A 13,440-nucleotide genomic window follows, 5' to 3' on the forward strand; every position below is an offset into this window, starting at 1 on the left:
GTGTTGGACTTGCATTATTTTATTGTTTTAAACAAATTGAGCTAGATGACTCAATTTATCTTGGGCCGCTATTCTATACGTGATTCCATAAATAACCCCCTCTTTTTTTTCATTATAATATAATTTCTTATTTAAAAAAATAATAAAAAATATTAATAGATGTTACCCTCTTGTGAATTTTATTTGGGCCTCGGACACTAAGTTCAGTACAAAGGAGAAGATTTAACGTTTCTAGGAGGTTACTTCGATTTGCCAATTTTGAGAATTACGTATTTACACATACACTCATCCTAACACACATAAGGTAACTCGAATCCCGACCTATATTGATTGGAGAGGAAACAATCTACTAAATAAAATGCGCTTCAATTCTTCAGTTTTAGACAGTGTTGTACGGTTTTAGATTATTCTCCATATGGATACTTGTTCACATTGAAAAACCTTAAATGTAGAACTGTTTTGCTCCGGGAAAAAGCTCAATTTGTCAATGAATAATTGAGGTTATGGTATTATAAATTCGATTCTTGGACACATTTCCATAATTAAATCTTATCCGACCACGACATCGACTACAAAATAATCACAATGCTGAATAAATTGATTTAAAAAACGTATAATTATTAAGTGGAAAACTTGAAGAACTTGCCTGGTAATACTATTTTAATTTCTTAGATTAGGTATATACGCGTTTACACAGACCTTAATTAAATTCATTATTTTGTCTCAATCGATTGTCCGACGATGATGGTAATAATGCGGCCTGTAGGAAACTACAAACTCTCTGCCTGTGTAATTAACCCCAAATTTCAAGCAAACAAACAACGTCATGTTCATCAAACATTGGACGAAAACTATTTAAATAATCGATCATTTAATACTCCAACATCACTAATTGACTAATTCTTGGTATATACCAAAAATATTCGAGCGACAAATATCGATGAGTCCGGCACACAGCTGCATCCTTAAATTTCAAGACAAAATCAATTTTGAAGCTCGTCTACTATTTAATAATCTCTCTCTTCACTCTCACTTGTCTAGTGAGCAGGTTTTTTGCTTCATGTCGCCTTCTTCATAAATGTATGTATTTCTTTTCCTCGACTGCTCTTTAATAGTTGGTAAATTATGTTTGAATATTGTCAACCTATAACATCTTTTGAGTATCTGAATTTGATGGGATCCAGTGAGAATAACGAATAAGTTATTTGTAATGCATGAATAACCGTATTCAGTTAATGTTTTGAAATTTTTACCTCCTCCGAGTAAATTTCAAACATAGAATTTCAATATCTTACGTTCTAAATTCATATTTCTCGCTATATTTGACCATTCTGACTGGCTAAATTCTCACCACATATAGGTGAAAGGTATGTTTGATTTGTTGTATGTATGTAGTATGGCTTAGGCTTCTTAAACAAATTGTTCCTTGATCCCATATTTCACTACACCAATATATATTATACATGGAGTTCATGCATTGTTTAATATAAGGGGTGTTTACTTTACATAATTGATTATAAGCATGATTAAGTATTTTTATTATCAAGAATAGGATTTCTTTAATTTCATCCTTTTTATGGGATAAGAATCAAGCAAAATTAACTTGAATGATATAAATAATAAATCAAGGGCCTTGAGATATCCTAAAGTTTCAATCAATCAAATAACCAAGGGATATGATTAACCTTACTAGTAAACACATTCTTATAAGGTTTTTTTGTCAAATTTAATACACATATACATGGAGTTCAAGCATGACGCATGCATGGATATAACCAAGGACTGGAATTAAGCTAAGAGCCCACACTCTCGGCTTAATTTCAAAGTCCTCATTTAATTTGACAATAAATATACTAGTGTGTGTCAACGTCAATCTCTCGAACATAAACATTAATTCGCCACCAACTATAATTATGTGTCGAATTATATTCCCTAATGAATCACATAATCGAAGGTATCATTTGAATGCTCATCGTATATGTTAGGTCATCTTTGTCCAACACATCTTAATTTCATTCAGAATTTTCGGTGAAACCCTAATTTAAATTTCCCTAATTTAATTAAATTTTCAGAGATCAAGAAGTGATATTAATCAGCATGGGTAGTAGAGAGAATCTCCAAGTGCTCGACGCACTTGATACCGCCAAGACACAGCTTTACCATTTCACGACCATAGTGATCGCCGGAATGGGATTCTTCACCGACGCTTACGATCTCTTCAGCATCTCCCTCATCACCAAGCTACTCGGCCGCATTTACTACACCACCAATCTCAACGCCCCAAAGCCCGGCACCTTGCCGCCCAAGATCTCCTCCGCCGTCACCGGCGTCGCCCTCGTCGGCACCCTCGCCGGCCAGCTCTTCTTCGGCTGGCTCGGCGACAAGATGGGCCGCAAGAAAGTCTACGGCCTCACCTTAATCCTCATGATCGTCTGCTCCCTCGCCTCCGGCCTCTCCTTCGGCAAGTCCCCCAAGGGCGTCATGGCCACCCTCTGCTTCTTCCGCTTCTGGCTCGGCTTCGGCATCGGCGGCGACTACCCCCTCTCCGCCACCATCATGTCCGAGTACGCCAACAAGAAGACCCGCGGCGCCTTCATCGCCGCCGTGTTTGCCATGCAGGGCTTCGGCATCCTCACCAGCGGCATCGTGGCCCTCGCCGTGTCCGCCGCGTTCGACCACGCGTACAGCGCGCCGAGCTACGCGGCGGACCCGGCGAGGTCCACGGTGGACCAGGCCGACTACATCTGGCGCATCATCGTCATGTTCGGCGCCCTCCCCGCCGCCTTGACCTTCTACTGGCGGATGAAGATGCCGGAGACCGCCCGCTACACGGCCCTCGTCGCGAGGAACGCGAAGCAGGCGGCGCGGGACATGGCCCGGGTGCTGAACGTGGAGCTCGCGGCGGAGGAGGAGAAGGTGGAGCGATACGCCGACAAGACTTCCAACAGCTTCGGCCTGTTTTCGAAGGAGTTCCTCCGCCGCCACGGGATGCATCTCCTCGGCACCACCTCCACGTGGTTCCTCCTCGACATCGCCTTCTACAGCAACAACCTCTTCCAGAAGGACATCTTCACCGCCGTGGGGTGGATCCCGAAGCCGGAGACGATGAACGCCGTGCACGAGGTGTTCCGCGTGGCCAGGGCGCAGACGCTCGTCGCCCTCTTCGCCACCGTGCCTGGCTACTGGTTCACCGTGGTTTTCATCGACATCATCGGAAGGTTCGCCATCCAAATCATGGGGTTTTTCTTCATGACCGTGTTCATGTTTGCGCTCGCGATCCCCTACGATCACTGGACCCACAAGGAGAACCGGATCGGGTTCGTGGTGATGTACTCGCTCACGTTCTTCTTCGCGAATTTCGGGCCGAACGCGACGACGTTCGTGGTGCCGGCGGAGATATTTCCGGCGAGGCTGAGGTCGACGTGCCACGGGATATCGGCGGCGGCCGGGAAGGCGGGGGCGATCATCGGAGCGTTTGGTTTCTTGTATGCGGCGCAGCCCAAGGAAGAGAGCAAGAGGGATAAGGGATACCCTGCGGGTATAGGGATCAAGAACTCGTTGATCGTGCTCGGCTGCGTCAACTTTTTAGGGCTGCTTTTCACGTTCTTGGTGCCTGAAGCTAAGGGGAAATCGCTCGAGGAGATGTCCGGCGAGAACGAAGCCGACGATTACGAGCAGACGGCGGAAGGCGATGCCTCTAAGGGGACGCCACCGCCGCCGGCCTAGCTAGTGTGATATTGAAGAAGCTGTGTTTGGATAATTTTATTTATCTGCAGTATTATTTCTTTATAATGTGAACCAACTGATGTTTGTATACGTCTAAATTGATTTAAATTTGCTTTATATTGTTAAATCATGGATGTAAGGAAATCGAAAACAAAGATTAGAGTTTTGTTTTGTATACAAAGAAAATTAGTTAGAGAAACTTAAAGAGTCTTTATTGTTAATTAATCAATAATTAAGATTTAAGAACAATAACAGACCACATAAATTGGTTAGCCCAAAGGACTATAGCTATATACTATTTGATTTTCTTTTCCAAATAATTTTATTTTCTCCAAAATACTAGCGCACTAATTTTTTTTTAGGCTATGCTTTGGATATTGTTCTCTAAGATATACTTATTTTGTATACTTATCTTGATTCCATCTGCCTTTGAATCTCCATGGCACCAAGGAAGAGCTCAAGGTAATAGTCATTTTCGAAAGCTATTATTTTTATTTGTATTATTGTTTGATTCCAGGTTTGGTAAAACATCTTTATCTATCATGTTTATATTCAAATTTACTCCGAGGAATAAATTAATGGACTGGGATCACAATCGGGAAAGGAATAGCAGAGATGACGGTTGGATGGTGCGTGATTGCTGGGACAGAGGATCTCATCCACATAAATTAATATTGCCCCGTGCTTTACAAGAGCAAACACTTAATTTAAAAAATTGACATATATTGACTTGTAGATTAATTAGTAAAGTTGAGTATTTAATAAATAATAATGATAATTAGATGTCTTGCAATTTTGTAGATAAAATATTAGTATTTTATATAACTTCTAAAATAATTAAACTATAACGAATGGTACATTTGACAAAAATAAATAAATAAGATAAAGAGAGGTTTGTAGTTTGGGCCAGAAGTAAAAAGCTTAATGGACACAAGTAGATTCAATTCATAGCCCAAATAAATAATTTGCAAACTTATACAAAGATGTGTAATTTTATTTGTAGCCTCCTTTCTAAATAGTCCCTTATTAATATGACCAATTAATTAAAAGATTATAGTATTCAATATTCATATGTTGATTTGATAAGGACTCATAATTTCCTTAAATATACACCACTGCTTAATTCTCTGTACTAATGAATTCTCTAGCCATTTTGAATACACTATACCAAGACAGGATACATTTTTAATTTTACGTGTAGATGTGAACAATCAATATTTCAGAAAAAAAAACAAAAAATTCTTAATAAATTACCATATTTGATTTCACGTCAAAATTCTTAATTAATTACCCTAATAAATAGCAGCAGAGAGTAATCAAGGAAAAACGGTCGCTTTCTTTTCTTCGCAGAAATCAGAAAATACAATACCCTTGCCTAACCAAATTCGATAATAAATTCCCATCGTTTTCATGACACGTGTCACTCATTCATTGGCGGGAACTCATTATAAATAGGGCCAATTTGAGAAGGATCTTCAAACACACTCAACAAATTTGAAAAAAGAAAAATGGGTGCTAAGTTTGAGTCACTGATTCCGATCTTGGCCATTTTGGTGATGGCGATCGCAACCTCCTCCCTCGCCCGCGAACCTCCGAAGGCGGAGCAAATCCCAACCGCGATGCTGCCAATCGAAGCTCGACACGTCACCGGGCTCGTAGCATACTCTCAGGGGCCTCCCTCGCCCGAATGCAGCGAGGATGACTGTGCCTGGGCCCAGGCCCAGCCACCGGCCGAACCCACTTACTGCTCGGACGATCTGTGCCTGAGCCCGAGCCCGAGCCCTAGCCCGACGATTGAGTTTTAATTTATAACACTAGTCAGAATAAACATTAGTGTTGTAATAATTAACTAAGAAATGTTGCTATATATGCTTAATTCCAAGCATATGCATGAAATGGATTAGTAAAATTTGTTTTAGTTGAAACGAATTGCCATTTGTGGGAATCCTGATTAAATTCGGTTTACATATACTGATTTAATTTGCGTATGTCAATATTGCTAAATTGCTGTAAGATATAACGTTGACGACGTACCAGCTTATTCAAGTAGACATGCATGCATCTTTAATTGAGTTAGGAAAAAACACTATAATTAATAATTTTAGATAGAATTAAGTTCCATCCTATAGGCATACTGAATTAGCACATACTCCATTAACTATTCGACATATAGTGAAATAGTTATCTCCTCAAAAAGAAAAAGAAAAAGAAAAAAAAAGAGCTTATTTTCCGATAAAAAAAAAACTATTCGACAAATAGTGAAATTTATCTCAGTTAATAAAGTATAAATAATTTGAGTCGTTTTTATGTTTTACTCAATTAATGAGGGTTGCTAAGTTTTGATGAAATATTAATTTATATGAAGTATTAAAAATGCAAGGGACTTTTTTTTTTTATCACTTTGTCTTTTCGGTACAAATTATAATGCTATATATATTGTACAAAAATGATACAGCTTTAATTCTTTATTCGTGTAATATTAATTATTAGTACTGACCATATATACTTATATATGATGTTAAATTGGCCTGCTGAACAATAATATGGATTACTCATATAAATTACTGGGTAAATTACAGTGGTAAATTTTCTTTTGTCGTATTATGCACATGCTATTGAATATATATATCTAACCTATTGGTATAATTAAGTTGATATTTACTAAAACTTGTTATATTTGTAAAATAGTGGTCCAAATTAACAAGTATATATATAGTGAGACTTGGTGGTCCAAACAACCACGATTTTCTAATATTTTTTCCTGATTTATTCAAATAACGTGCAAGCCAGATATTTTGTGAATACTATATATTATTAACCAGAACATATGGACCAGATTAATCATAGGCCATATAGATCATATCTACGTGATTAATTAGTGCACATATAGCTAGCTAGCTTAACATTATTGTGATGAATTGAGATATTTATAAATAGCAAGTGTGATTACTTTAGCTCTATAAAATTAATTAGTGCATGCATACATTCTAGTGGGATTACTATATCCTTTAATTTCAAAGCGACCCCTATACACACGTACATCAATGTCGGTAAGAACAAATTTTCAAATTTAGGGGAAGAATTTATTTATTTGATTGTATCATAATTCATCAATCCCTAAACGGGCTACGAAATGATAACACATTTTTACCTTTTCTGTTAATGGGATGAGCACTAGAGAATGCTTGCAAGTAATTAGGAAAAGGGATGCTATATAAGTTTCGAACTCAAACTTTGTTTACTTGGGTGTGTAAATTAATATATCAAAGCCTAGCAAAAAATATTCCTAACTTTTTCTGAAATGTCTATTAATTCAATTATAGACACTATATTAATCTCAATATATCAACTCATTTATGAATTTTATGGTCAATCCCTTCATTCACAAGTACAATTACCAAAACTCATGCTATATATGAGCTCGTAGGATTATTCTTACCATACATATGAAGTAACATATATCAATAATTGTAAGTTTATTTGATTTATTCCTGATCTAATCAAGCTCGATTTATCAAATACTTCGAGATTATTTAGTACTAGGTAAAGTAAAAAATATAACTTCTATTTTGTAATTTCAAGCAAGCTCACTCTACGAGCTTGATCAGTAGATAACAAGTCCATTAGTATCGAGCTCAAATTTAAATGAATTTGTTAATGTTAACTAGATTCAATGAACAAATTTTTATCGAGTCGATCTTCAAATAGCTTATAAAGACTCATTTACGGTCCTATATATTTATATAGTCTTTCATAAACCTAGCTTTTCTTTATAAAATAAAATAAATTATATTTGCACTTTCTACCTTTTTTTATCATGATTAGTTTTAATCATTATGGCTTATATATATATATATATTCGCACATAAGAAAATATATATTTATGTTTTACAGTACTAGTACTAATATACTCCCTCCATCCCACAAAGCTTGAACAATTTCTTTTCGGCACGGGTTTTAAGAAATTGATATTTTGTGTGTTAAATGTGGTAGGTGAAAAAATGAATAAAAGGTAAATTTTTTATCATATAAGAAAACTGCTCAAGCTTCGTGGGACAACCCAAAAAGAAAAGCTGCTCAAGCTTCGTGGGACGGAGAGAGTAATTATTTTACGAGCAGGGCATGGGTGATTTTCTACATATCTTTTGGATTATTATATCAACACTTGGATCCCAAATTTTAGTACGCAATCCAAACTAATACTCGATTTTCAAAATAAACAATTGACAAAAACCTAATTCATGGCAATACTCCAAACGAAGTTTGTCAGATTCTATGGGATTTGGCACTTCTGGACTATAGACAACGACATCTCCAATTATTATAATTGTATATTAATGATCAATCAGTGTAGTAGAATATGATGCATCATCATATATTATCATATTTTCAATTTGCGAAACCATTAGCTGCTATACAACTAAAAAGTAATAATAGTATGAAGTCGGTTTGTTTCTTCCGTTTCGTAACGAATTAATGATATGACGCTTTTCATTTTTAAATTTTTAAAGTCACGATCTATTTTCATTCCCCTCACATAATACATTGATCTCAGCAAATTAATATGTCTATCTTACATCTATAATTATATGAAAAGTGTGTTGATTGCAAAATTTGATTTGCTTTATTATCATATACTCCCTCCGTCCCGGTCAAGACGCTACATTTGCTTTTCGGCACGAGATTTAAGGAATTGTAGATTAATGTTTAAAGTGTGTAATAAAGTGATAAAGTAGGAGAGAGAAAGTAATAAAGTGATAAAATAAGAAAGAGAAGGTAATAAAGTGATAAAGTAGGAGAGAGAATGTAATAAAGAAATACTTAATTAGTGTTAATTAAGTGTTTAAAATTCCTTATTTTTGCCAAATATAGAAATGTAGCATCTTCGTTGGGACGGCCCAAAAAGGAATATGTAGCAACTTGGGCGGGACGGAGGGAGTACTATATCTCTATTATATATAATGTGTGTGTATATATATATATATATATATATATATATATAATTTAAAAATAATAATATAACATGACATTGTCTACTATATCAATTATTATATCCCGCTTGCTCATTTAACTTAAAGGAAAATTATACAATATATTCAATTATAAATTTATTATGGTAGATGAAAAGTTAAACTTGCAGCATGTGTGCGTACTCATTACTAGTACGTACATATTCAATATATCAAGATATAGGAACAATGATTAGATTTATCAAAAGTTACAATATATAAAATTCAAATAGGGCAGAAACAAGATTTCCAAACATATATATACTACATTACCAAAAAAAAAAAAAAAAAAAGAAGGCAAGTTAAGCTCCAAATTAATGAGAAGAAATGGGAAAACGAAATTAATCAAAGACTTTTGGTAGTTTTTGGATAGACCAGGAAAAAGGAAGAGACGTTCATTTTTATTCCTAACAATTATATACTACTTTCATTCATAATTGTTAATTTTATACTTACAAAAACTTTCATTTTTCTTTAAATATATAGTAAAAAAAAAAAGCTCAAACAATTTTTTGTCAAAAAAAAAGATGATATAATTAATTAATTCACGAATGAAATACTAGAACTACTCAAAAACTGGTTCAATCCTCAAACACCATCATATACTACTACACCTTCCCCTTGCTGCTCCCGCCGCCGCACCTCCGCCGCATGGAGTGCTTTCTCTTCAAGGCCATCACCGGCGATCCCCCCGCCTCCTCAATGCAACACCCCAGCTCCCGCAGAGACTCCCTCACCCTCTCGGCCGGGAAGTTGATGGTCGCCGCCTCTCCGCGCATGGAGAAGGCGGCCTGATCGTAGGCCATCGCCGCCGCCTCCGCCGTGTCGAAGGTCCCCAGCCACACCCGCTCGCCGTTCCTCGTGGAATCCCTTATCTCCGCCGCGAACTTCCCCCACGGCCGCTTCCTCACGCCGCGGTACGCCTTCTCCTTCGCGGGTTCCGGCTCTTGGCCGTCGCCGGAGTTGGAGTCCGAGGTTTCTTGGCTCGCTTCAGACAGAAGCCCAAACAGCAGCATTTCTTGGGAATCATTCTCGTTGAAGGGAAGGGAATTATCAGACCAGAAGGGGAGAATCGGGGAATATTCTACTAAATCCATTTTCTTGCTTTTCCAAAATTTGAGAGGATTCTATATATGTAGCTAAATAAGGGGAGATCTTTATAAGCCCAAACTCAATCTAGAATTGGATATGTATAGTAAAAGTTGACAAGTTGGACGATGATGTTGTGATTTGAGATGAGATTTTATTGGACAAGTGGGGTAAATATGACACGTGGGTCAAATGTTACGAGCCGGCTAGCCGCTCGCTCACGCAATCATTCCGTTCCGTTGTTGGCATTTCACATATTTCAGCTTTCCTTTCTCAATTTCTGATTATTAATCTTTGGATGTAAGAAATCCTTTTTAAATATGTACAACTACTATACTTATTAATCTTACGATAAATATTCAGGGAAGGTCTTTGAACACGCTCGGAAATACGTGGTGGTAGATTTCTTTTATGATCGGCGCGAAGCGAATCGAGTTGCTCATAAGCTTGCTCGTTTTGCTAGTTTTGCTATTGTTTCTCATGATGTAATGATTTGGAGGTCGGGATTTCCCCTGGCTTCTAGATATTGTCATCTCTGATATGAATTAATAATAGCACCCTTTTTGCCTAAAAAAAACTTATTCATCTTATGATAAGTAGTAGTTGGATTCCATATTAAACACGCAGTAAATCTTATGTGTCGTAAAAATTACTCCCTTCGTCCACTAATTCATGACCTAGTGGAGAAAATACAGGTTTTAAGAAAAAAAAAATGTATTGTTTATTAGTTGAGTGGAGAAAGAGATTCACAAAGTGTATTGTTCATTAGTTGAGTGGAGAAAAAATGTATTGTTTATTGAGACTCACTAATTAAAAAAATGTATAAATAATTATTAAAAATAGGTAGGACATGAATTGGTGAACGGAGGGATCGGAGTAGTATATTAATTAGTGTAATAATACATGCAAAATCAATAAATTAATATACTATACTTGATAAAATTTACCCTTAATTGAATCCTGTTAATACAGCACAACAATTTGGGTTAATCTAATTTTATAACCTTTCATTTTCTGCTAGACGTACTGTTAGTTATTTTTTTATAAGAGCAATGAGAGGGATCTTACTTTACATAATGGACTTTTTCTTCAATTCATCTCAAATTGTTTCATTTTTTTCCCGAATATATGTGTTTAATTACACTTCTATTCTATATATAGGTGTCTAATATATATAAATATAAGTATACATTGAAAAAAGGAGTATGTCATATATGATTGTTTTAATTAACATAAAATTCAGTATCATCAATAACGAATTCATTCATTATGGTAAAAAAAGAATTCGATGAATGTTATTTACTTTTTTTACCTTAATTTCTAGTTTTAGCCTTCTTCTTTAATTCACAAATTCTCCTGTGCACCCGGGTGTACAGTGTGATTTCGATAACATGATCAGGGGCGGAGCTACAGCTTAGGGTAGTGGGGCAATTGCCCCTCCTAAAAAAATTAGTAGTACCATGTATATATATGTATACTTATAAAAATATATATATCTTTGCCCCACCAAAAAATTGAGCAAAAATGGGCAACCACGTGACATTGCAGATGAGACTTAATCAAATTTGATTCTTTTTTTTTTTTTGTTATATACCTTATATATGGATTGGAGAGAGAAGATAAAAAAAAAAAAGATATATAGGAAAGATAAATCATTGTTATCTTTTTCCACAAGTTTCCTTGTATCAAAAGGAAATATCAAACGGTTTCTCTCCCTATGAATTACCGTATTTTTAGTTTTTCACTCTCAATTTTGTTCCGTCTCTGTCGTCTGTCTTCTGCTGTCTGCTGAACGAAAAAAATATATTCATCAACAAATTGAGAATTCTTCTATCTGCCATCCTCACAATTGATTTTTCAACTTGAGGATTACAAGGTATACAAAATCAGCTATTTTAAATACTTTTTTTTTTGTTATTATATAGTATTGTTAATGAGCTGATATTACGTCGCTTTCAAAATATGAGTAATCGTAGGGAATTATTGTAAAAATATTTTATTATATAATTTTTATAAAAGTTACGTATTTTTTTTTATCATGTTTTGCCTCCCCTGTCTTTAGGGGCCTGGCTCCGCCCCTGAACATGATAGTGTCATTTAATGTTAGTGTCATTTCGCGATAGTGTTATTTATATAACATGATAGTATCATTTGTAAAACAAAATAGTTTTAGTGTCATTTTGCACCTAGGTGCACGGTGCATCCGAGTGCACAGGAGACCACCTCTATTTAATTTCACCGGGTGTGTATGCGAAGTAAATGCATGCATTCATTCCCTATGTATACAAGTATATGCACTAGACTAGCCTAATTTTTATTTTATTTTTTGATGAATTAGCAGTGTTAAATAAAAAAAAATTAAAAATCACGTCACGATTGATTCAAATCCAAGGCTTAGACATTAACCATTCTATCGCTTGGCCAACACACGCTAACTTAATTTTTCAATCACGCTACAGATTCGCTAAGCATGAAGAGCTACGAACAAAAAAGGCTTCGTTTTGTTGGCCATATTATATTACCCTTGCACGTGCTTTTTCTGAATTTGGTATGTTTGGATTCCATAATGCCTTTTTTACGCTCCATAAGAGGTTAGGACATTTATATGTGTATATATCAATTACCTAAAAAAGCCATAGAAGAATAATCTATGTATTTTCTATATTAAATCAACAAAAAAAATATTGGCCACGAATCAAATTGACGGTAAGTTCAGAATTTATCATGTGATTCTAGATTGAACTCGCAAGGATTTTGCGGAATATAAATCAATTAAAGATAAATAGACAGCATTTTTCTTATCTTATCTTTTGAGGATTCGAAAGGTCATTTCAGCTCATTATACCAATATATTAGAATAAACTAGTACGCAATTATATATTTCACTATAAATATTAGGAAGAATAAATGAAAAAATAACCCTATTTTAGTTCGATGACATGCATGCCTGTAATTGATATATGTTTAATCAATGCATGTCTTCAAAAAAGTAAGGCTAAAGAAGTATGCTGCCCAGCGTATATAATGTGTAAAAAATCGTCGTATTTGGTGATAGATAAAAAATACTCCCTCCGTCCATGAAAAAGAGTCCCATTTGGGGTTCGGCACGGATTTTAAGAAAGTTGTTAAAGTAGGTGTAAGTGGAGAGAGAAGTAAATTTATAGGGGTAGTGCTAATATGACTTTTAAAACTTCTTAGTCCTCAATTAACTTTTGATGGCAATAGTTTAACTTTAATTAAAAATTTAAATTAATTATTGAAATTAATTCATTTTAAATCAAATTTCCTTACTTATTTGGAACTTAATTCGAGTTCCTCACTAATTAAGAATTCAATTTAAATCAAATTTCCTTATTACTGAAATCGGAGCAAATTGTGGTTTCCAGTTGAATTCATTTCCTCACTGTGCAATAATTTAATTCAAAGGAAAGCAAAACTTCTCAAGCTAATTAATTCCAAAGTGTTGCCAAAAAGAGAATGCAAACTTTACTCAATCTTACATTCAAACTTTGCAAATACACACAAACAGAGACGATGTAAAGAAAAAATTCCAAATCAAAGGCCATATCTGCTAATGTTCTTCTCCTTAAACACTGAGACAAGAACCTATTTTTCC

The 13,440-nt window shown here is 35.5% G+C and overlaps 3 protein-coding genes across 4 annotated transcripts in view; 2 read left to right on the forward strand and 1 right to left on the reverse strand.

The window, feature by feature from the left end:
- Positions 1-13,440, forward strand: part of LOC130991235 (cryptochrome-1) — a 71,648-nt gene that overhangs the window by 13,347 nt on the left and 44,861 nt on the right. The window lies entirely within an intron of this gene.
- On the forward strand, positions 927-3,816 carry LOC130991237 (low affinity inorganic phosphate transporter 1-like). Of its 2 annotated transcripts, none has more exons than XM_057915346.1 (2): positions 927-1,080; positions 2,073-3,816. In XM_057915346.1, the coding sequence occupies exon 2, from the start codon at positions 2,098-2,100 to the stop codon at positions 3,724-3,726; it is 1,629 nt and encodes a 542-aa protein (XP_057771329.1). In that variant the 5' UTR covers positions 927-1,080; positions 2,073-2,097; the 3' UTR covers positions 3,727-3,816. The 2 variants fall into 2 exon arrangements, with proteins under 2 accessions (XP_057771329.1, XP_057771328.1); XM_057915345.1 differs by lacking the exon at positions 927-1,080 and adding an exon at positions 1,807-1,954.
- Positions 8,934-10,562, reverse strand: LOC130991245 (ethylene-responsive transcription factor 1B-like). The gene has a single exon (XM_057915356.1). The coding sequence runs from the start codon at positions 9,830-9,832 to the stop codon at positions 9,344-9,346; it is 489 nt and encodes a 162-aa protein (XP_057771339.1). The 5' UTR covers positions 9,833-10,562; the 3' UTR covers positions 8,934-9,343.

The sequence above is a fragment of the Salvia miltiorrhiza genome, chromosome 7 (genome assembly GCF_028751815.1).
Source record: "Salvia miltiorrhiza cultivar Shanhuang (shh) chromosome 7, IMPLAD_Smil_shh, whole genome shotgun sequence".
Taxonomy (NCBI): domain Eukaryota; kingdom Viridiplantae; phylum Streptophyta; class Magnoliopsida; order Lamiales; family Lamiaceae; genus Salvia; species Salvia miltiorrhiza.